We start from the raw sequence: 26,175 nt of genomic DNA, 5'->3' as shown, positions 1-26,175 counted from the left end.
CTTTCTGGGAATTATTTTTAAAATTAATCCATATTTTTACTCCTTTTATTTAGTGCTCATTCATTTTATGTGAAAAGGAGAAAAATAGTACTGTCACTAGCAACAAAAATCAAGGTTTTATAATCAGTCCATTTCTATATACAGGGACTAATGAGTCTTTGTGCAGCCACACAGAACTATGCTCAGGGGAGTTTTCTAAAAATGTGTTTGTAAGAAACTTTGAGACTTCTCTAGGACTTCCAAATCCTCCTGTTCATACCATTCCAAAGACTGCTGCTACCTTATGCTCTTCCAATGATTCATAAGTCCTTTACAATTCATTCATTCCTCTAGAAATATCTCAAAAAAGCAATAAAACCTGATACCCACACAGAAGACACAAAGTAAACTGACAAATCAGGATGAAATATTTTTGCTGGGAAGAAGAGAAGGGAGGTGAGAGGGTCACTAATCATTACTGAATTTTAGAGATGGAAAGAAAAGCTGCTTATTCTGTCCCTCTTAAGCATCAGAACAAGATAGTTTTACCTTCTTCGAAAGAAAGCAGAGCATTGAAGCCTGCTGGCTCACATTTCCGCAAATTTCCCTGGCAGCTTTCCCTATTTTCTTCTAAAAAGTCCTCCTTCTCTAACAGGTTTCAGTTATGACTTCATTCTCCTTGCTATCTTGCTCCCCTCTTACCCATAAACTCAGTGGAAATGAACACAGGGCACATGGGGCTCAGTTGTTATTGCATGTGCAGACTGATTCCCCCAAATATATACAGTACTCCCAAAGAGGGGCAAGAAGGATCAGGAAAGGGATGGGTTGTAGGGAGGATAAAAAATAAAGATCAGCTGGTTTTCTGAAACCAGGTTTGTCAGACGATGTGTTTTTTCTTACTGAAATGATTTCTTACATTGGCAAACCCAGTAAGAGTCTCTGTGCCTTTCACACTATGCATGAAAAATGTGTTATAAATCTTATGCCACCTTGAAAAAAAAGTCTTAGAGCACAGGAAACATCATTCAACAAAAGATTGTGTCTGAATCAAGGAACACGACAGTTCCAGTGGGAGTCTTCCATGTAAAAATGTCTGTAACATCAGCTTTCAAAAAAGCCAAAGACTGTAGAGGTCTAAAGCATTGCACAGAAACAAGAGACAGGATGGCATCAGTCAGACTCACTCCTGATTCAACCTGTAATGGTTTTGTGCTGAAGTTGAACTAACAAGACAACAGAGCCTATGTGTATCCTAAAATGTAGCTACAGAAGTCCTATCCTGTTCCTGGATAATTTTAACAAGCATTTTTAAAACATCAGATTGTAATTTCTGTTTTGTTCAAGGGAGAAAGATGATTCATTCTTTCAATTTTTTTTAAACATGCACATTAAGATACAACTTCAGAACCGAGAACTAAACTTTACAAGAAGACTTCTGGGCCTGTTTTGGAAGACAATGTAGACAAGACAGTATCAGATGCTCATGACAAAGTGCTTCCATACAAACTATGAAATTACAGACTATACTGTTCGAACAACTCCACAAAAATATATGCTAATTTAATGTTTGTAATTCAAATAATTTTTTTTATATCCCTGAATCTCCATCTGTCAATGACTTGAGGAAAAGCTAACCAGGTTTTAAAAAAATAAAGTCAAATTTTCCTTTATGTCATCACATTTTAAAGTATGTTTTTTTATTTTTCCTAAACACTTTGATCTTGTGCTCAGTTTCATTTGCATATGACTGCAGAATGGCTGAGAACAAACCTACAGTTCCTTACAAATCTGGAAACAATTGTTCTAAAATTAGGAAGACATAAAGTCAGATTTACAAGGATTTGGGTACCTGAACACACAGATGCACTTGAGCTGTGTAAAGTAAATCAGGCAAATCAAATCAAGACACTTGACTTGCTAATGTTCTTTGTATACATCTGCGTGTTTCTGCAAATAACTGTGTACCACTTCCTTATGAACCATGAACCTAACTTCCCCAACCAGAAACATCTTTGAGCCTTAAGTGAACTGTATTCTAAAAACGCTCACTTTTCTTCACCAATTTTTAAAATAAGGGTTCAATATTACTGTAACATTTCATCCTAGACCTTGAGATTCCCCAAACCGAAGAAAATGGAGACATGGAATTACTGAAATTGGAGGATGATTTACAAGTTTTTGCTGGGTTTTCCATTTGAGTCAAATCACATATAGACTCTTTAGTTACTCTTCAGATTGTACTTCTGCTGCAGAAGTAAGAGAAACGGAGATTACTGTTACCATTTAACTTTTGACATTTGGAGATTTCTGCATGTGGCTGAGGAAAAAACATGATGCACAACTTGTTTTTCACACTAGCAACCTGCAATGCTGTAGATCAGGACTGATTTGAAAACTAACAGAAATCTGGAGGCCACTATCAATATTACAGTCACTCAAAAATTAGAGCTCAAACTTCTAAATAAAAAGTTTACTCCTCTGGGGAGAAAGTTTCATTCAGTCAGGATCAGGATAGATAACATTCACAGAGGTTTACTATTTATCTGTCTTAAGCACAGTTCAACAGGATTATAGTTTTTTAGACTATGCAAGGAAAGTAAGAGTTATTGGAGATTATAAACTTAAACTCATGATATTAGACTATTTCATTGTAAAATATTTCATTGTGTGTACATTGGAAAACAAAATATTGCCAAGAACACACAAAGGGTTTTTTTTCTGAAAGAATGTGTTAACCACGAGTTTTTAACAGCAAAAGCTTGTAAAATATAAGATGGAAGTCACAATGTACTACAGAAATAGCAGAGGTCGTTCCAGCTTTTTTGGGGTTTTTTTTTTGAATGGAATGAGTGAGGCAGGTCTGTGTGCATCATAAGGATGCATTTCCATTCATATAAGCATCTGGAAAGAAGGTCCAGTTGAGAGGAAAGACCAGAAACCAAAAGAGCATTTCAGAACTGTATTTGTGCAAAGTTAAGATTGTTTAAAGGGTGGTGGTGAAGATGAGGACATATTTCACCGAGCTATAATATTTCCATGACTTTCGTTCTTTTCATTGTGATCTTTCCCCGAAATGCCTTAAAAATCACCATGAAATATAACCAGTCTCCTACTTCTCTGTAAAGATCACAGCTGTGTTATGACAAGAATTGTTTTAGTGGAACTAACTAGATAGCATTCACATCCTGGACTTTAATCTTAAAAGCCAACATTTCATAGTTCAACAACTACATTAAATTGTCAAGTTGTCCAATCACATTTAATCATCAAGAACTACTTCTGGGCCATGATCTCACTATCTGTTATGTGAAACAATGTTAGGGTCTAATTGATTCTTGTGTGAGAAATCATGGGCATAAAAGCAAACTTGGCTCCCTTACAAGATAAGCACGGTGACATGGTATAAATCTTGTACTCTGAGATCCACTCACACTTTTCTCAAGCTCTATAAATTTTGCTTAGGGTATGAAAAAAAAGTCTTTGAAATAAAGATGAAAAGGAAAAAAAAAATCTGGACACCATTCACGAAAGAGGAGTGGGAGGGGTTCACTTAGAAAAATACGGGAGTAGGCTCTCAATGGTCCCTTCAGTCCTTTGCTTTAGCCATTAAATTGTAAAGAGGAATTCCTGATAGCGAGGGAAAATCATTGGCATCTGCAGTATTGCTCAGAGGTTGCCATGTAATGTGATTGTAAATTATCCTAAAGTGCTGCTCAGTAATAACATTTGTAGAAAATTACATCTCAGCAGAAATACATTATTGATTGTCCCACTAATATTTGTAGATTATTTTTAGATCATTAAGAAAATTACTTTCCATCATTACTCAATTGTTTTCTCAGTTGAATAGCTGTTACATATGAAACATACTTGCTTAATGCAAAAGACTGCATGGAAGTTTGGTCATCAAATCATATTCTAGTCACAAAAAATATAAGACTCTGATGTAGTTCATAATTTATCTTTTACATAGTTACACTGAAGTCCATGAACTATTCAGTAAGTAGAAAGCATCCAAGAAATCTTGGGCTATAAATTGTCGGATTTATGAAGTTTAAATGAACCTTCAAGGAGTATGTTTCTCTCTCATTTCCTGGATTGTGGACAACAACTGCAACCACAGTAAACTGTTAGTTATTGGGAGAGTAGAAGAGAGTATACAGAAAGAAAAGAAAGTAGTTTGGATTTCATGGAAAATTCAGGGGTTGCCAATGTATAAAAAAAAAAATTATTTTAATAAATTGACACCATAACTAATGAAATACTATATTCAATTTAGAAAAGTCTACTAAATGTTGACTTCTCTAATGGCAGCCACAATAATCTGCACAATCAACACAGTGAACTTTGAATCATCTTCATAGTATATAAATTTGGTAGGCTAAATTCAACATTTGTTATTTCCATGTAACGTCCTTGTATTTCTGAGGAAGATGATAAAATTAGCTACGGACCAACACCACTTTGCAGTTAGACAATGTCAGTGTTGCACAGTGCATGTACTACAACTCGTGAACGATTTCTGGAAAGTTTATACAGCTTTGTTCTAGCCCATTATACATTGTAACATCTTTGTTCTTCTTTCTCCTCATACATAGGAGAACCATACGTAAGAGCAGGACAGCTTTTTTATCCTTTAGGCTGAGACCTATCCATTGCTTTGAGATTCCACATCACCGTAGAAATCTTAATTAATTGGACTAAGATACTGTAAACTTCCCTAAGAGAAGAGCTAAATTTAAGACCCACAGTAGGGAACAAAAAGAGATCTGAATATAGTGCCTAAGCTTGCTGTAACTAGCTCTTCAGGTCTACAGTCTGACAACCAAATGTCTTGGATTTTTTTTTTTGTTGAGGAGAAGGTGGGAGTATAAATTTTGCTTCCAGACAAGAGGACGCAGAGGAAAACCAATAAGGTGACTTTACAGAGGTTGGCAGTGGAGCTTTGAAGAACTTCTTTTCTGCCTCATTGCCTTCACCAGATTTTCTCAGTTCTGTCCTTAGTGTCTTTCATGCATTTTTACGTGATTTCTAATAGGTCCAAAGCCCTTAAAGATGCATTACAATAATTTTGTTGTTCAACATTTGCTTATATGATTCTAGTTCAGGGTTACCAGTTTCGCAGAGGATTTTGGAAAAACTGCAGAATGTTCTTCCCCTGGCTCTCTTCTGCGAAACTGTTATCAAATTCTCTTTTTCTTACTATTAAGACCATAAGGTTATCAAGCAACAGACTTGGTTTACGAAGAAAACTGAAAATTAAATTGCAGTTTATCAGAAAAAAGGAATAGTTTAAAAGACAACTGGCCTTTTGTATATTCCTGCATCATTACTAGGTTCTGTCTTCAAAGAAAGCCCACATATCTTTGGATTTAAGTTACAATGGTATCTTAATACTAATATTTCATAGGAATTTTCCTAAACTAACCATTTCAATATAAAGTAATGATCCAGTAAGTGGGAAAAAAAAGAAGGATGATAACTGATTTAGCTGGAAGGTGTCCTCTTACATACAAAATGCCAGAAGAGGAGAAAATGATTGAAGATGATTAGAAATGGACAATTAGGTACCAACACCCAGAGCCTAAGTACTCTCTGTGCAAACAGTTGAACACTACCAGGGTAGTGTTAACTGAATTTAACTTCCTAACATTTCTAAAAGAACAATAAAAACCAAAGAAACCTTGAAGTCAGGACCCCAAGAGAAGAATATTCACTGCATATGTGAATGAAGCACAATAGGCAAGGGAGTACTTGGCTACCTGAATTTAAATGCCTGAATTAGAACTAAACAAAAGAGTATTAAAGGAGGGGAAGTGCCCAGAGAAATGAAAAGCATATAAAGGTATTATGCAACATCAAGTCTCCAGGTTTGACTACCTCTTCAATTACGTTTGAAACTCTTTTACCTGGTAAAGAAGACCTAGAAGAAATAAAGGGCTAACACCAAGCCATTTTCTTGTTCAAAATGGGTTTCTAGAGAATGAGAAACCAAAATCACAACTTTTAATTTAAAACAAAGTACTAAAAAACAAGAAACAGATTGCAATTAATGAAAAAAGCACTTGGAACTAATTAAGAATATTCGTAGAACCATTACATTGAATTCTACCGCTCATCTCTCAAGAGTGAAAATGTTTTCAATAAGATGTCTAAAATAATAACCAGTAACCTACAGCTCCTTTTTTTTTTTTTTTTTTGGCTATGCTACTCTAGGCATAAGGTAGTCACTATGTGTCTTGCAATGTTAGATTACTCTCACTGAAATTCACTGAAGAAGTACTACTATGTCCAAGCTGAAAAGATGAAAAGAACTGAAGAACTAAAGGAGTAATGAATTATGCTTTCTTATTAAATACTCCTGACCTTTCCAGGCTATCTACCCACTCCAACTTTGACAAAATTTCATTTCACAGTTCCACCTAACCCCTGTTCTATCAACCCATACACCATGCTCTTTATACATTTGTAATATCATCTACCCATCTTGTCTTGGTTACCTTCTCAAGGGCAAGCAACATGTTTAGTACCTGTTCTGTTGATGTTAAAGAAGAGCGATTTTTCTCTGTTAAAACCATTCTTAAAATGCTTCTTCAACCAGATGTCTACTGTTATTAGGCCATAACATTATGAAGACCTCTTCAATTTTGTTAATCTGTCCTTTCAAGATTAATATATAGTGACACTGTTTCATGCAATGGCATGAAGCAATGTCAGCAAACTCACTTAAGTACTGGAACTCCTATTGCAATGGCACTGCACAGCTCTGCCTGGGCTCACAGGAGACTGCTGGGAAGCAGGCTATACTCAGCAGTACTGAGAGCCCAGCTAACACTACTGTTGTCCCTCAGAGCACGCACAAGCACAGCATACTCTACTGAAGGTCAGATATGGAGGTTCAATACCTAAAACACAATGAAATGAAACCTACACTTGAAATCTGGTCCCAGTGGAATAAATTGAAAACACCTCATCCACTGCAACAAGGTGACTTCACAGTATGACATTTTCTATTCCTAAAGTACAAGGAACGTATCAGTGGTATGATATGGTACAACATGATTCATGATGCTGGAGATCCAAAACAAGCCTTACAAGACAAACAAATGAAAATGTTCATATTAACTTGGGAAAGCAAAGTGTAAAGTTCTCATTTCAAAGGTGCTACATTCTCTTTCCCACAAACACATGTACAAAAATATCTCACAGAAAAATGAGTTGGTAGGTGTATTCTCTGAAGTATACGCCCATCCTTACCTGCATGTCTTGGCAAAAGGAAGCGGTTGCTCCAAAAAGAATCTGACACTGTTCATCTGCAGTGTACGTCATTCCTGGGAGCTTGGAGGGAATAATCACAGAATTGAGGCTCTGAGGATTCGTCTGTAGCAGACAGTTACTGGCCTTTGACCTGGCAATATGCAGAGATTCATCCACTGAGCAATCCTAAAGAGTCTGATTGTCATGCTGACTTAAACATGCATTTGACATTAGAAAAATGTGGACTCAAGATTTTTTTATTCATCAGCATTGGGCCATCATTCAGAGAAATGACTCCATATAAATTAATATGGCTTACTTGATAAAAGTTAAAAGTGTGTTCTGATGTTGCAGATTTTCAGAAATACAATTTATCAACCATAATAGGAATTACAGGAAAGTGCTGGACAAAATTTTAGAGTAAAATTTACTTAACTGATTAAGGCTTCCATAGCGATTTAAATAATTTTAAAAAGTAGACAATGTATAACACATAGGCAGTTGTGTAGTTTAGTTTTCACATCTAGCAGAACCTCATATTCATCATTTCACATTATACATATACATACACACACACACACACACACACACACACACACACACATTTAAGAATACATACATTTTTGAGCTGGTAGCGAGAAATTTAACTTTTCTCAAAAACTGAAGAAAAAATATTTGAAAACATTTAAACCTGTTAAATCACCAAGTCATGGTTTTGGTTGCTGTCTAGATTCAGTACAAATGTGTCAGATTGACACATTTAAGTTATACCAGCTGTTCCAGTGTCAAAAAGCAGCCTTCTTGAGGACTGTTTAAGTGTTGCAAGTAAATTCCAAACAGATATATTTATAAGCTTAACAAAGGGACAGAGCTTCAGAGAACAGATCCTATTTAAGAGATATAGAGTGAAACGAGATGTTTCAATTTGGTTTCTATGACTAAAGATCTCAGAGTAAATTTCTATTTAAAAAATTAACATAATGTAATGATACTGCATGGTTTGATACTGAATGGCACAACATAGATCAGAGAATCTATATAATGTTCCTAGGTCATTCACTGTCTGACATTCTTCAATATATAGCATATTAATATATTTTAAACATATTTACATACACAAAAATGTAAATATAAATACATATAAGTATTATCCTATACATTAACACATGAAAACAGAAAAATACAAATAATTGCTGAAACAGATTTTAATCTATCAAATATTACATAGTTCACGATGATTTAAATTATTTTGATAAATTATGCAAACACAAATCTCCCATGGATGTGGCAAAAAACACTGAAAATTTGTTATTTCAGGATATCTATTGCAACTGTTTGTAAATGGCATACAGTATGAGTTCTTTTTCTTGAATTATATACCTGAGAAACCTCTCCAGGTCTTCCCTGCTGCAGCGAGACCATGAAACATCCCCAAGATTCTGTCCTTTAATCCACTCCCCAGACATGATATGGAGACCATCTGCACAGGATGGGTGGTCATTGTCGTGGTTTATTCCCATGCTGAATTTTGAAGTCATTAAAAATAAACCAAAGCACAACAAAATAACAAGTTGTTTATGAGTTAAAACTTTTGCAAGAGGCTATGAAAAATTCATATATATTACATGTAGGAAATCTCTTGATTTTTTTTTTTCTATGATCCTTTTCACAAAAGTACACAGAATTGTGTGTTGAAGATAATTCCATACTGAAAGATAAAAATGAAGCCTCATTCATTTGATGAGAAATACTACATTCTAATCAGCTGTTCAATGTATACTTTGGACAGCTTTTTGAATGTTCAGAACTGCACAACTACTGCAGGTTTAATGAACTGTACTTCCCTTGCTAACGGGCAACAAAAATACTGGAAATTACTTTTTCAGATCAGTAAATCATTCGATCTTTTGGCAGTGATTCTATCTTAATTCCATATGGAACTGGTCTGTTGAAATTTTATAGAATAATAAAATGCTTAATAGTTTAAGGTATAATTATTGTATCTAAAGAAAAAGCACTTAAATGTGTTTTCAATGTCTAGTGGTAGAAATAACACTCATGAAGTAATTCAATGGATTTTGATTTTAAAGACTCAGCATCCATATGCATCCCAATGAGTTCTCACATAGGGCACTGCAATGAAAAATTCTACTAAAAATCTGCTTGAAGCTGCTACTTTAAGTAAAGACTCACTGTGACTCTCATTCACAACCAGTACACCTAGAGGAGGAAGACAGACTTAAATAAAAATAAAGTTTTCAAAATTAGCTAAGTGGATACACGTTTGACCAGCATGAAGAAAAATATAAGAAATCCTGTCAGCTGTTTTTGAAGATTTGCAAATGAGCATGGGACTACCCTCCAGACCATTGGATTCAAAGTGATGCCGGAATTCCACAACCTTAGCCTGTCCTGCAGAAAAGCAAAACTTTAGAGTGAATAAAGCTTTATACCTTGTATAGGTTTCTTCAGCCAAAGAGCAGTCAAGTCGCTTAGAGACTGCAAAGATGGGAGAAATCTGTAGAAAAACTAAAGTACATCATCCTTCTCCATATTTCACTACACTGCAATGCCAAAGGGCAAAAAAAGGCCTGCCACCCGTCACTGAAAACCCCAGCTCACTTCTCTACTCTATTCCAAATCTACCTCATGACTAGATCAAATCTTATATCATTTTGCAAGCTGCATTACCTTGTGTTTACTAATGAAATGAATTTAAATGACATGTAGGGCTTTATCTTGCCTACCAGAGTGCTCCGTCTCTTACAGTGAGGTGTACATCCCATAATTTGGAGCACTGGAACAGCTGCCTCTGCATGAATTGGATAATTTTATTAGTTGTAAATAGTGTTAACTGAGGTAAATAAATCTATCTGACCCTCATCTTAGTTTCTGTCTTTTCCTGAACTGCCGGAATGGGAGAAAACAACTACATGAAAGTGCCTTTGCACTTTCCTTACTTTCTTCTTACATGCCTCACATGCAGAATTTGAGATGTCCTTATCTCCAGAGTTATATCCGTAGGAACTATGGAGAAAAACATAGAAAATCTAATGACATTTTACTTTGCTGACGTACAAGATACAGATTTTGCTTACAGCTCTTCAGGTTATAAACTTCCTTAATGCAAAAGTACTCATTTACCAGTATCATACACACAGTGTGATTTAAAATAAAGCATTTAAAACATACAAGTACACAAAATCTTGTTGATACAATTTATTATAGAATTGATGGCTTCCATTTCTGCAGAGTGGGAATTAACACATTTATATAGTATTTAAAACATTTTTTAAATTTAAAAATCAATAAAACCCCCCTAAAACATATTTTCTGATCACTATTATTTCCCATTCACTCTGAAGAGCAATTCTTGAAGTCAGACTTTGTCACAAACTAGTCTGTAAAATCACCCAGAACAATGTGTGCTGAGCTGAATCAAGATCTTCGCTGTTTCAAAAGACAATTCCACTGGCTACCTTGACACACAAACATCAGTTTAACCCTTTTTTCCAATCTGCTACCAGAAAAGCATTCCATATAGTCTATCAGTACGTGGAGTCTGAGGACAGCATTATCTTTTAAGGTAGGAAGTGGTAAAAACTGTTGTACTTATAACTGTGTATATCAGCAAGATGAAGCATTCATAAAAAAAATCTAATTCCAACTGTCTTCCAATACTTCAGCTGCTACACTTTTGTAACATTTCTCCTATTCTGCTTTGACATCCAAATGTAGTTCAAAGCATCTGCACTAATCCAATAGTATTCATTCTTTAATATGCTTCCACCTCCAAATTAAGTACATATCACAAAATATCTGGCAAGTAATGAAGACCAGTATCAAAGTATTTAACTATTAGAATAAATAGCTGCTTCAAAAGGGAAGCACAGATCATCATGTTAACATCAACTAATTAAATCACAAGACAATATGTGAGGATTATGCTAAAGTAGCAACAGAACCTGCTCTTAAACCTTGTCAGAAATCTTTTCCTCAATACATACTGTTGATCTCTTCTACAGCACGGTAGTGACTGCATACTTTTATCTGACCTAGTATCAATTACAAAACCACGTAAAAGTAGATATGCAGTAGTATTGACTCCTGCTTTCTTTCACCACATCACATTATACGTGTGGTGAAAGAAAGAAGCTGAACAGTCATTGCTACCTTCTTAGCCAGCAAAAAAGTAATGCAACCATGTATATCTACTTCTCCATTAACAATCAAGGATACAACAATATTACATGCTTACACTGGTGGTCGTGGTATTTTCTAGCCTTCCTTGCTGTACTGTCTGCATGAAAGAGACAACAGCATCCTTTCCCTAAAACAAAGCCACCACAGAACCTCTGTCTGTGCAAGGTGCTGTTCTGTGCCCTTCCTACAGAATTTATTATGCTAGCATTGTGCACATTGTCCTCTCTGTCCATAAGCTCCTCTCTCCCACGGCTGTGATCATTCAACCTCATGCAAGAGTAAAGCAACACTATGTGCATGTGGTAGGAAGACAAGGGAGTTTGAGGTAAGAGGATAACTTTCTAACAGTCTGAAAAAATATAATGAACAAAGAAGACAGGGCTGTACTTTAACAAGCAGTAGATCATATCTACCTGGAAATAAATGAAATTCTGTTTTAAGAACAGAAGCATTATTTTTTCACTGATATATAAAAATGCTCCACCCATTCTGGTTAAAGATGATATAGGGCAGATATAGTATGAAAGTAGGAAGCATCCTATGGAATGCATTCCCTAACTAAAATGTTAGCAATATGTCAACTCACACTATGCAAGTAAACTATATTTTAATAATCTCAGTTTAAAAGTATTTTGAGAAAGAGCCTTGGTCAAATAAAACCCCACTAATATTATACATGGTTGTCAAGTCAACTGAAAAAATATTTTTATCTAATAAAACCTCTAAAATTTGTTTAAAAAACACTGCCAGATTTTTTTTTTGTGATATCATGCAGAAAGTTGGAACAATCTCTGCTAAATTTTGAGGATGATCCCTGTTGATATTTAATGTGCTGTAGGAACACTACAAAGAAAAATCCTTAACTTCTCTCTGCTTAGCAGCCAGAATTAAAAACTCAGGGCACCAAAAGTAGGAGAAAAATACTAGTTCTATTTTTCAATTAAAATGTAACTCTTTTACAATTCTCTACTGCTGCATTTATATGTGTACAGCTGGATTCAAGACAGATGACAGTACCTCCTGCCATCAAGGGAATAGGTTATATTCTTGCAGGCATAAAATGCATCCCAGTGTGAACCCACATACCGAAAAAATACCAAGTACCACACTTTGATTTGATTTGATTATAACTGAGTATTAAGAAATAAAAGCTCTTTTAGATCTCAAGAAAGGGTCCTCAGTCATCATACTATATTTAAAGAAGTTAATAAGGCTATGCACACACCTGGAAAGAAGTAGGTCTGCATTGTAAAGTGCTATTTTATATTTCTTCTCACTATAGGACTCCAAAATTGTCCTATGTGCGCTACATTCACAGCATCATGAATTTGCTCAGTGACCTCACACTCTTCCAGGTGGAAAGCTTTTGATTATTTATTCATTATTTTCACTGTGTTTTGCAAATGGCAGATGATGACCTGGTTATCACCATCATATTAAATGCATGGTAGTGCAGCTGAACAAGAATGATACTATTAAACTAGAAATGGGCAATGCAGGCACAAAGACTAAGTAGTATCAAAAACTTAGTATAGGAGCAATAAATTGGTTGAGTTCAGATAGACGTGGAGAATTGCTTTAGGTCTATCTGTAAATAAAAAAGCCCTGGAATTCAAAAGATTAAAGAGAACTACCTCTATTCAGAGTTTTACAATCACTAACAGTGAGATAGGTTAGGAAATAAGAGCTGGATAAAAAAACCACAAGAGCAAGTACCCAAGGAACCAGGTGCAGGTTGTGGAATATTCAGTATAAATAGATTCCCAAAACCTAAAAGATAACAGTTCAGCCCAAGAGATATAAGCAGCAGAGGAATGCTGAGTGTAAACTGCAGATCCAGGATAATAGTACTAGTTAAAGTTCGTGACAGAAAGAAAATTATTGAAAAAATCTTTCCCCTTTTGAAGGAGATAGTAAACCTCTGAAGGCTGCTGCCAGTTTATACTTGTGATGTGTGATGGGATCAGGGTGCCATCTGATTTCTTTAACATTTTTATAAATGATCACTACATAGCATTTGTAAATTTACTGCAATTATTATCCTATAGATTTTTTTCCACTCTAGCAAATAAATCACAGACATAAAATGGATTGTATTACTTTAAAAAATAAAAATAAGAAATAATTAAAGATCATTACAAATTACAAAGTGTTATCCTCTCTATTATTTCCACTGTTTTCTTTTTTGTCAGCATTACATGCAGTACTATGTTAGAATGATCAAAAGTTTTTAAACTATAGACTTGGAAACAACAAGGTTTAAAAGCTTGTATGGCATTTAATAGTACAATAATTGTCCCAACAATCTGTCTGATCTGAAATTTTGCATACCACAGTATCACAAGGATGTATTTGATAACTGAAAATAACACCACTCATTTGACTATCACAGACAAGGAGACGGAAGCTGCACTACTTTGTTAGTACTTGTATTGCACTTTTTTAACAAAAAAAAATTGTTATCACACTATCTTTATAGAGAAAACTATGTAAAGAAACAGAACAGTAACGTTTCTATAAGGTATTTTATAGAATGAATGTAAAAAATATGTATTACTATATATCATTTTGGTGTTTTTTTTTTTAAATCCCAGTTAGTGAAATAAAAAGTCTTGTACAACTTTTTAGGAAGTGTTTTAAAACATATGAGGGCTTCACAGACCATTGCATAAATGGGATAAGACATATGGTTCTACTTGTAAATGAATTATTTAGCGTAAAGTGAATTGAAAGGCATGTAACCCAGCTACAGAGAAACTATGACGGTAAAAGGTAGATGATTTCTTTTGGAAAAACTTTGTCGTCAAAGGAAGAATCTACTGGACAAGGAAACTTAAATCTTCTTGTTAATAATTTGATGATAAAAAGAAAAAATTAAAAGAAATATGTTTACTCAATGAGTATTTATCTTCTGCGAATCACTGCTCATTCTCTAGAATGTTGGCAACTCAGATTACATTTTCAGTCTTAAAACAATTGGGTAAAAAATACAACATGAATATTAATATATGGACATTAATATATACTATATGCTACTGTCCAGCTGAATTTGTAACTTTTGTTAAACAGCTGCTTTCTTCTCTATCACTCCAACACTTCTAACACCATGCTTCAAGAAGCTGGATTTAGACATAGTACCATCTCATGGTCCTTTGACTTAAGTATATAAATAATTTAAAGTTTTGAGGCGAAAGATGTATTTGGCATCATAATATGAAGATACATATCGCCCCTTGTCAAAGTTTTTTACAGAGACTATATAATACAGGAAAAGTACTCACTTCTAGCAAATACAATATCCCATGGCACATCCTGCAAACTGCAGTATTACAAGATAAACAATTATGTCTACATTTTATGATTATAATCTTACGCCAAGGAAAAATATTGACATATAACATTCTTCAAATTGAATAAAATATGTAATCAGGAAAAAAGACTTTGAACTATCAGGTACTTGGTGAATAACCAACAAAAAATTAAGTTTCCTTATTAACAAAAATCACTGACACTATTATGATCTCTTGCCAATTTTTTCACAGCTATTTTCAATGTATCGGACTATCAATTAAGCCTACGCATCCTGTAGGCTGTTGTTCAAGTACAAACTGTTCAGTTTACAAACACTATTCTAAGGAAAATTAAATATAAAACTATCCTGGAACATTACACTCTGGCAGAAATGGAGGCCTTGATACCTTGCTAGAGAAAGAGTGAACTAATCTTGCAAATTTCAAGTACAAAATTACCATATCTTTCTAACTTACCAAAAATGCTGACGCTGTTCTACTTAACTGTCTCAGTGCTTCCTTTCTTCCTGAACTGTTTCTTTCTTCAGCTTTCTAGATACCAGCAAAAGGCTAGTGAGGCTTGATTTCTGCTAGGCATTGTTGTGATGTGTTTGCATAAAATAAGATCTTTCTTGAGTCTCTGTCTGTTCTTGGAATTGAACTAAGCAAAACCTTTTTTTCATGGTTTTGAATCACCATATAAATTTTGAGAGTAAGAGTAAATGGAAATGCACAGTATGTAATAAACTGCATCCTCTTCTGTCATCTCTTACTGCAAGTGTATTTTGTTGGACCATTTCCAGACCACTGGGAAGTTTGGTATGATATACCCATCTGCCTAATAACATCCTAGGCTGATTTAAATCAGTGTAACTTCATGACTGTGGAACACAGTTGCCTGCTTTGATATGCATGCAGGAAGACCAGAGTCTATTTTTAAAGAACTTACATACTAAAGCATGAAGACTGAATGACAGAATCCAAGGTGATCTCAAGGACCTTGTGGTTGCTTTTTGGGGACAATGCTATTTTTTGACATTAGTTTCTATTTACTATCATTGGAGGGGTATTAAATGTCCTGCTTGTATGACTGAACATCCAATAGATACTTTGAACTTCATAAAAATAAGTTAAAAAAAAAAAAAGAGAAAGACTTTAAAAAAGGCTTTAAAGATCAGTGACTGCACTGTGGGTTTTTTGTTCCGATAGTTTTGAACAGTTATCTTATGGATTGTCTTCCTAATCTAACAGAAGAAAAGGCAGCATTTTTGATGAAACTACTGGGGTGATTCTTGTATAAATCATGTTTGAAATAAAGAATATGTAACGCTGAAATGCAATACAAAGCGAAAACCCCCCTATTACCTTTTATCAAAACAATAAGTTACAAAGGAAAGTAGAAGCATTGTATCTTTCTCATTAAGAGTAAATTTAATAAAAGTAGTTTCTTATTAAACAAGTCCTATGCTTTATAGATAAAATTTCCTGTAAAGTGAACATTTTTGAACAAATAGGACAGAAAATATTACTACAGATAGTAAACCAATGGCAAATATAATATAAAATATGTCCATGTTTTATGCAGCTAAGTGTGAACTGCAGAGAAGTTTAGCCATTTCTCTGTAAATCTCTCAATGACACAAATACGTGTATGGGAAAGATAATTTCTTATAGTATGTTGTTCATGTATTTTAAAAATAATTATAAAGCTCAATTCTGCAACCTGCAGTTGTGCTTGTCAAATTGTATTGCTTAAAGTTAGGTTCCCATGTCTACACTTCAGTTGACAGTCAACAATAACTTTCTTTTGAACAAAAAGCACAGTAATGATGAAAATCAGTCAAAATAGTTAGAACTCAACATCTCTGACAGTCAGGTTGCTTCTGTATCCAACTACCTGAACCTACGGATATTTCTATATTTACAGATAGATTAATATCTGTATCTATGTATCTAAATTTGGACTGAGAAACCCAGCATTTTTTAGCCAAAAAAGACTGCAAAGTTAACGAAAGAAGCAATGGGGGGAAAACAAAAGTCTATGCAGCTGGGAGGAGGTCATAATGACAGGTACTTCCCCTGCACCTTCTATTCATTACCTCTGTAGCCCACAGGATTAGGGATTTATGGGAGAGAGAAGGAAAGAAGTAGATTATTTGGGGACAGGTTAATGGCATGGTCCTCAGTGTCACAACAGTTCTGCAGCAGCTTCCTTCTTACTCAGTAGCCACTACCATGGGAACACCTGACATTGTAGGACCCCAAGATAACCTGAGTCAGGATGCTGGGAAGCAAGACCTCTGAGAGAAAGGGACCCCAGAGTGCTATTATGACCATTACTGAACAAAGGTTTAGCTTACTTATCAGTAAATTATGATTTACTATCCTAACTATCCTAACATGTAAGCTCAATATACCCTTGGTTAAATAACTTACACTTTGCAAACATCTTTGAAGTCAACAATTTATCAACAAATCAGAGTTGGCTAAATATATGACATCACAGTACCTCTCTTACACAGATCTATTTCAAGAGAAACGCTATGCACAGTATTTGAAAGATAGGTATATTTTGAGATTCATCGGTACTGCCTAGGAATTCATTCACTTATTGTTTATGCTTGTAGCGATGAAGGGATTTTCTCACACTTGGATGTTCCAGTGTTTCGAATGAGAGGGCTCCAAAATTTTGCTACCCCATCTCCTTCATGCTAGTATACAAATTATACAAACAATGACAAAAACCACCCAAAATTTTAAAAGGATGGATTTGCACTAGAAGGCACATGTCTTTCTGTATAGGAATGACAGACAGAAATAGAGGAGCAGTTTCACAACAAGGAAAGGAGAGATAGAAAAGCATAATCTGAAACAAGAAGGTCCCAAGCAACAGTAAAGTTGGTATTTCAAAGCCAAAATAAGGAAAAAGCCTTTGTGGGTTCCAAGAAATTAACTTCTTATCTTCCTAGATCAGCAAATTTAGAAATCTGAATGGCTCTTAACTTTCTAATTACAAAAAAAATTTATAAGTCAGCATGAGTGAAAAAAATATAAAAAAATGAAAGCAGAGGTTTAAAAGTTCTTATATTTTAGATGAGAAGGCCTGAAGCTGGAAAAAAAAATCATTGAAAACATTAATAAAATAAAATGTAGTCATGTTGAATCTAGTAGTTTCATATTTTTACTCTTTCTCTCAAATCAAAAACCTGGGTAACAGACTGCAGGACAAGCTTGGGAAACATTCTCTACTAATGAAGGCAGCTGCAAAGGAACTGTACTTGTACTGAAATGTTTCTGCAGCTGAGGAACCTCAAAAGACCACCTCCTACAGCATGAGCTCCTTACTACTTTCACTAGTTATTGTTTCAAAACTATTCTTCAACTTACCACACCTGCATTTATTTCTGCAGGAAACAGGTTTGTATCTTCAGCAAGTGCTTACCTTATAATTTCATACTGTGATCTGCTGTCCTGAGATCGTACATTATTTCATTTATGGTTCATTTCTTAATCAACTGAAATGTTTTGAGCATTCAGAAAAATGAATCTGGTTGCCTTCTCAGAGCAGAAAATTGCACTACAGATAGACAGTATTTTTCTTCTTTTGTAGTAAAACAGCATTAAAGTGTCACTTTTTTACTTTCTAATTTATTCTAAAAAAATACTTATCTCACATTCTGGACTGTAAAATAAATGTAATTAAATAATTATCCAAATAAGAACAGTACAATCTGTTGCATGGCTAGAAGTCAACTATCTCATGTAACAAGAGAAAGGTCCTATGAAGTAGATAATTTCAGCAGTGTAATTCAAATCAAGGATTGTTCATCTAAATCCTGTTTTCAGGAATGAAAAGTGTATTCTGTTAATACAGATACCAACAAATATAGTTCTCATATAGATACTTTACCTTGTTTGGGGAAACAAAAGAAAGCTATGCTTATCATGAGTTAGCAGGAACTACAAATTCTGCCTTTGTAGTCTGTCCCAGAAAAGGGGAAGGCACATGGAAGAGGAAGGACTCTTTCCTCATTCATAAGAAAGGCTGCTGTCACTGACCAGAGTGAGTTTTCTTCTATTTTTTTCAAACAAACCCCCAAAACCTTCTCCTGGTGAAGTTAACCTTTGAGAAAATTGCTGGACTAACAGGTAGGAGACTCAGAATTCTTGGTATACCCCACAGATAGGTATTTTGGAAAGAGAAAAACAGAGTGACTATCGTGGAAAATCTTTTTACGCTTCTTTCTCAGCATAGAAAAGCCATTAAAACGTAAACAGTGGGTGGTCTGTATGCATATCCACCGAGGTATCAAGTAAGGCTTCATTCTTTCTCTCGCAGATGAATCATAAGGAATCAAAATAAATGCTAAACATACACTTCGATTTAAGATCTGGGACAAAATGTCAAATGTCAAATGCCTTAATTTAGTGATCCTTACTAATATGAATCCTACTGTGCACAGTTTTATCAGTGGAAGTGACCACTACCGCTCCTGAAGTTTTTCATTATACTTGTGATGAGATGATTTTCAAGAGGTAAGGAGGTTTCTATCAAATCTAATTAATACCTTTGCTTTCCATGTGTTAATCTTGTTCCTTGTTAAACGCAAATTCAATTGTAAAATACTACTTTAATCTTATAAATATCAAGATAGCTCTTTTTTAAGTCACTTTAATGAGATTCCCTACTCTGCATGAGTAACTCATTCACAAAGATTGGTAGACAGTTGCTTTTATTACCATTGTTGACCTTATTATGTTCTGTTATCATATTTTGGACTGTGATAACAAAAATGCATGGAGCAACTGATGTTTCATTAGCATTTCCTAATCTCCCATTTAAAACTCTCTTCGAGTTCCATTGGATTTCATACAATTGTTTAATATTGTCACAAAAAAATAGATTACTTACTTATGAGTTATTAAGTAGGTGATTGAAAAATTCCACAGACTTCCTGTTTGGAACTACAAAATACTTGGTAGACTATCCTGATTTTAAAAATAGGTACATTTCATATTTCACAAAACGCCTACCAGAAAAAGCATGCGGATGTGTATGAAATTGATTCTGAGAAATGCCACCAGTACCTCTTGTTTAAAACAACTTTTAAAGTACACTTAGAGCACATAATAATTATTAATTAACGTATCTTGAGATACTGCACTTTACATCTAGCCTTTATTTCCCCATACTTAAGAAGGAGTCATATCCCACAGACAGCAATCATGTAAGTAAAATGACTACCTAAGTGTTACTTGATAACTGAAATAACAGCATTCTCTCTCTTTTCTGTTCTTCACATGGAGACAATGTCTTTTAATTCATTGTCATTAGTTTTTATTCTGTAATATGACTTCATTATATAATTACCTAATTGCTCATTAAAGTTATTTTAATAAGTAGGATTTAATTATTAAAACCAAATCCATTAATGTGTTATAGTTTTTAATCTCTGATTACACAGACTGGCTCCTAATATTTCAAGATGGAGCTCAAAAATCAAGTGTTGACTTACAACACTAATTCTCAACATCATTAAAACATCATCTACTTTTAGATATACACGGCTAGAAAAAAGACACTTCCTACTGCAAAGTAAGGTTTAGTTTGCCATTGTATTTCATTGAGTATATTTCTGTTTTAAGTGGAAAAATAGGAAAACCACAACACTTAATAAACATCAATGTATCAGAAGTATTCAATGTTATTAACTGTAATTCTTCAACTGTGTTCCTGTGCAAGCAAATCTAGGTTTCAGTGCAGGGGCTATACCCCATCCCTGCTCAAGTCCCCTAAATCTGTAATTATGTGAATGATGTCAGTGACATTAGAGGTCTGCAAAAATGTTCTGAGTTTGCAAATGATCATGAGATTTTACCAGAGACAAATGAATTTAAAAAATATAGATAATAGCATGGAGCTTGGAGTATAAAAACAAGCCCTCCCAAAGCAAACAGTTATCTTTTTTAAAGGTACTTTTATACTCATCAAAACAATGGCAATTGTGAATGTATTTATTTATGTTCTCAGGCTGATCAACGACAATCAACAGTCTATTTTGAGTTTATTTTAATGATAATTTATGGGCAAGTATATTATTTGTTGTACAGAAGACAAAAAAATTAAGGGCTTTTTCTTCACACTTCGAGAAGCAGTGTCTTTGAGAAAGCTTTTGCTTCTCCTGTGCTACTGAATGGGACTCTCTTCACAACAATAAGAGCAACCAGAATGGTTAAAGATATCAGACCAAAAAAAAAGGTAATTGTTAAGTGACTTCAAGATTCAGAAAGATTTTGTGGAAGTTTTCTAGAAAACATGGTGTGTTGAAAGAGGAAAGGATTTATGACTGATCTAGATGGTGATCATTTACTCTCCATTTCTGAGACAGTTAAGAACGAGCAAGACAAATCTCTGTGAGAAATACTTTAGTTACATTTGAATCACTTGAGGTCCTTTACAATGGGACCTTCATTCAAGTGTTTGTCTTCAAATATTTTTACATTGTCCCTCCACAAAGGGTCAGCTACTTCTAGTGGGCTTCTTTGCAATCGCCAGGGCTAGGCTGGTAGAGAGAGACAGTCACACAGAGAAAACAAACGTCTCTGAAATATCACCTTACTCTCTTTAGTGCAAGACCACTCTATTTCAGATTACAATGGTTAAGGACTTTGGCTCCATAATGAAGCAGGGATCAAGCTGAATGCCTCTGCATATTTTTCTATGGAGGCTGCCCCTTATTTTTTATTTTTTTGTGGCAGCTGTTTGTATATGTCTGGCTACTTATTCTTTCATTGTTTTGGTAGTCTTCCTAATTTCTATGTGACTTGTTATTGGCCTTCATGAGGTTGAATTTCTTGAAGAAATGTGTGGTTCAAATAACGTTATGCCCTTTACTGTGAAACCAGGTTTGGTTTATTTCTATTGTTTTTTAATGTCTATGACAGTATCTGCAGAGAAAGGTAAGAATGTCTCTAAGGACATCCAAATGCCATTATTTCAGTGAGAATACGATGGCTGGAGTATTATCACAATTTATTTTTCCAAATTTATTTGAGTTAATATGGAGGGATTTGAAAGTTCTGAAATTTTGTAGTGTAGCCCTTAATATTTTTTCCCAGGTTCATATATCAGCAATTTAGTTTTTATGTCCCTGTAGAAAGATCATGCTAAATCCTTTCTCTTCCTCACTCCCACAGCAATGCAAAGCCATGAAAATATTTCAAGTTGCTTTATACCCTGCAAAATAAAAATACATTTAGAGAATAAAAAGCTTAGTGGTAGAATTAGTGGATTTGAAAAAAGAGGCATCTTGATCAACAAGGAATGTAACACCTTATGCTTTCTGAGAAATGGTGATGTACAAAATCCTAGATGCAGAAAACGGGAAGCAGGTATAAAATCCTTGCAAGGTTGCAACAAGGGTTATAAAGCCTGGCCTGTGCAGCAGTCTTGGAAGAACTGCTAGGCAGCAACAGTGAGCTTCCCTAACTTGTTTCAGATACTGTTTGGCATCCAGCAGACCTTAGAATGTCAAAGATAGGTCTAACTTGTCTGTTGCAAGACAAAAACTTCTTTATAAAACCAGTATCCCACATTCTCAGATTTGCTAGTGCAGAACTAACACATCACCCATAACCTTGCAAGAATTTTATACCTGCTTCCTGTTTTCTGCATCTGGGATTTTGTACATCTCTATTTCTCAGAAAGCATAAGGTGTTACATTTCTTGTTGATCAAGCTGCCTCTTTTTTCAAATCCACTAATTCCGCCACCAAGCTTTTTATTCTTTAAATGTATTTTTATTGTGCAGGGTATAAAGTAGTACTTACATTTCTCTAAATTATCTGGTATTATTATATCTGCCTAAAACAATTTTCGAATTTACTTCATCAGTGAACTTATCTGCAGATCATATTCAGTTTTTGTTTCTTTCCCCTTATTCTTGGTTTACTGTCATAAGAAAAAGTGTACAGAAAATGAGTCTTCCTCTACTCATCCTCTTTTCCAATATTAGCAAACACCACAGTGAAAAAAAGAAAAAGGACAGCATGTGGCTACAAAACACAAGCAAATTTTTCTTTTAAAGTCCTTCCTTCATCATAACTATCACTCAAACAGGCTTTCTTACATTAATCTGGAGTTGTTTTCTGCAGTTATGAAAACTCAAAAAAAGAAAAAACAGAAAAGGTCAATTTCATGCAGCATCTAATACTTACATCACCCTTTTCCTCCAAGTTACATAATTGCTCTGAATTTGCTTATTTTGCATCTGGGACAAATTTTAAATAGAAATATTTTGAGTTCCAATTCTTTCTTGTAATCAACTTCATGTTTCAACACTAGATGCTACGATGTCTGTTTTCAGACAGCTTTGATCAAATTCAAACCAAGTAACTCTTAATTCCAAGTGTTTGTCCTAAGATACCTAACCTCAACATTCAGAGGTTCAAAGGATTTAACAAAATGTCTCTCTCTGTTGCCACTCTGAAACCGCTATTCTAAAAATGTATACACCGATATCTGGAGCAGACATTGTAGGTAAAAATGACAGATTAATACACACTTCCTTTTTATTTTATTTTATTATTTAAAAAAAACCAAATTAACAAGTACTGAAGTCAAGAGTGAAGTACAACTTTCACTGACAAATTTGATTATTGCAACATGAGAATTTTTCACTTTTGCTTCAAAATATTCCTCATGGAATGAGCAAAAACATCCAATCCAATTGTAAAGGATAGCTACCTTCACCTTAACTTTGTCATTCTTTTCTATTAAGGGAAGGAAAAAACAATACTAATGTTGCAATGACCGATGACTATTATACAATTTCATGAGATCTATCCTGAGAAAACCAAATTAGAGTTCTTCCAACTCATGATCTCATTAAAATGTTTGTTGGCAACAATAGCCAGAACTGGATCTGCTACACAATACCACAGTCCCAAAAGAAAAAACATCTTGGGGCACCTGCTTTTCCTCTAGACAATGTCAGTCCTTCCAGCTAACCCATTTACTGTGTAGTTATAAAGATTTCTCCAAGTTGTAAACATTTTCTTAATTTACATACTATCTATCATTATATCACTATGGTTATTAATAACAAAAACACTGTTCTCCAAACTTTTCATCAAATTTAAAAGCATTCCTAAAAGAAAAAAGGAAAAACTGAAGTACACAATCAAATTAATCAAATCATAGTAATATTACATGCAAAAAAATACTAAGGTTTGTTACCCATGTACTTACTTGTGACCCATTTCATGGGCAATGGTAAAAGCGAGATTCAGACCATTGTCCTCTGCAATTATACATTTTCGTTTTTCACTGCACATTCCACTCAGATACGCTATACCTAGGAAACACAACCACCACATTCCATTATTTTTCGTTATTACTAACTCTAGGTATTATCGTATTATTGACCCCAAACAGGTCTGAAACCTTATTGAGGTCAGAGTCATCCAAATATATAAACAGATACCCAACAAAGGTTTACTTACTCATAAGCCAGAATGACCAATTTTAGCACAAAACTGGATAAAAGATAGCAAAGAAATAGCAACCAGTGGCAATATTACTATCAGGTAATATTACCTGATTACACAGACTGCAATGTGCAGAAAATGCATTCTTTAAAAGCACTGCTAGGTACCTTAATGAGACGTGATAGAACACACATACGAATATCGATACTACTGTAAATGAAAACAGATGTCTACAGCAACAGGGCACAAATCTGAACACGTATTTCCTCCGACAGACTCCAAGGAACAGAATGCAAAGCACAGAACCGTACCTCTACATTATTACTGTTAAAGTACTGATACAATGTTCAGCATTACAAATGTGTAAAAGAGTCAGGTGTCACAGAACTAGAATTTGTAGGAGACTGCAGTCTGACAAACACATTAATTGTAGAGGCTATAATACCTGTACTATATAATACCTAAGCTTTCAAAAAACAGAAGCCTGAATGGTAGGCTTCTGAGTTCAAGTTCAGCTTCTGAAAAGTAGAATGTCTGCAACTGTAAAAGCCTGAGGAACATGCAGCTTAATTTGGGTAATGGTAATTTTTTTCAGACCACAAATACATTTAGAGGGGATCTATTGTCGTCATTCGTTGTTTGAAATTTTGGAGTACGCAATCAAAATGCTGTTTCAAGTGTTTGGTCTTCTTCCCAGGCACATCCTTTCAAGGGAATGGTGCCCTCTGGATCAACATGTTTGCTGGATATTTGCATGTAAAGGTCAAGATGAAAAGCCTGACAGTGTTTCAAATTTAGTCATAATTTTCTTTCTAAGTTAACGAGATGAAAGTCATTCTTCTTACAATCCAAGTATTTGTCAGTCTGTGAACGCAATGCCTCATCCACGACATGAAATTCAAGCAGTAACCCCATCACTAGTCTGGCAGTGTTGCTCTCAACAGAGATGGCTGAAAGCTTTTGGATACAGAACTCATGTGACAAAAAATGTTTTTCAGGACTGAACAAAACAACCACAAATTAGATTTGAATAAGGCAGAATATTTTAACTTTTACTATTTCTTTCCAAAGAAGGAAGAAAAAACGAAGCAGGGGTAAAAGTAATTTGGGATACAAAAGAAGGCAAAACTTGTTTAAAGCAAAAAAAATGAAGCCTTTCAAATGACATCATGCTAAATGTAGGTATAATTTATTCTAACTCTATTGAAAATAAGAGAAGTAAGAAATGCTCTGAAATGTAATGTTTTATTTCAAATGTTATGCTCCAGTGGCTGAAGTTAAAATATTTCTAAAACCATTTTGTGCCTTCTAGTTCCACAATTACATGTGTTTTCTTTCAAGTTTTGATGACCAAACTGAAAAAGAGAGAGCTGCTTTTAATACTGTGGCTCTAAGTAGTAGAGCTGGTAACACAACCAGAAGAAGCAGACACTAGGGCCCTGACTTCAGCCAACACCAATGAATTTACAAAGTGCTAAAACAAAATAGAAAAATTTCTCTTGCCATAGACAAAATCCAGTGCTGCATTTTGAAGTGTTGTGTTTTTTTTCCTGTTACTATAATGCAAAAATTCAGAAATACCTTCCTTACTGTGCTGGTTTGGGCTGGGACAGAGTTAATTTTCCTTACAGTAGCCAGTAAGGGTTATGTTTTGGACTTGTGCTGGAAATATTGTCAGATAATTCAGGAATGTTGTCATTATTGCTGAGCAGAACTTACACACAGTCAAGGCCTTTTCTGCTTCTCACATCACCCCACCAACGAGGAGGCTGGGGGTGCACAAGGAGTTGGGAGGGGACGCAGCTGGGACACCTGACCCCAATGACCCAAGGGATATTCCAGACCATATGACTTCATGTTCAGGATAAAACTAAGGGGGAGGTTGGCAGGGGGGTCATTGCTCAGGGTCTGGCTGGGCTTTGGTGGGTTGGTGGTGAGCGATTGTTTTCATTTGC

The 26,175-nt window shown here is 34.8% G+C and overlaps 1 protein-coding gene across 1 annotated transcript in view; it reads right to left on the bottom strand.

Moving 5' to 3' along the window:
- The window catches only part of LOC104162140 (A disintegrin and metalloproteinase with thrombospondin motifs 19-like), a 44,816-nt gene extending 19,681 nt beyond the window's left edge, over nt 1-25,135 (bottom strand). The window contains exons 1-4 of the mRNA XM_009700798.1: nt 25,066-25,135; nt 23,982-24,087; nt 8,620-8,760; nt 7,240-7,390 (exon numbers count right to left, since the gene is read on the bottom strand). Coding sequence (XP_009699100.1) covers nt 7,240-7,390; nt 8,620-8,760; nt 23,982-24,087; nt 25,066-25,135 — 468 coding nt within the window. The remainder of the gene's footprint in view (nt 1-7,239; nt 7,391-8,619; nt 8,761-23,981; nt 24,088-25,065) is intronic.
- Between the last annotated feature and the right edge of the window lie 1,040 nt (nt 25,136-26,175).

This window comes from Cariama cristata, unplaced genomic scaffold (assembly GCF_000690535.1).
Source record: "Cariama cristata isolate BGI_N322 unplaced genomic scaffold, ASM69053v1 scaffold15815, whole genome shotgun sequence".
Taxonomy (NCBI): Eukaryota; Metazoa; Chordata; class Aves; order Cariamiformes; family Cariamidae; genus Cariama; species Cariama cristata.
This window is presented reverse-complemented; position numbering and strand designations above follow the sequence as displayed.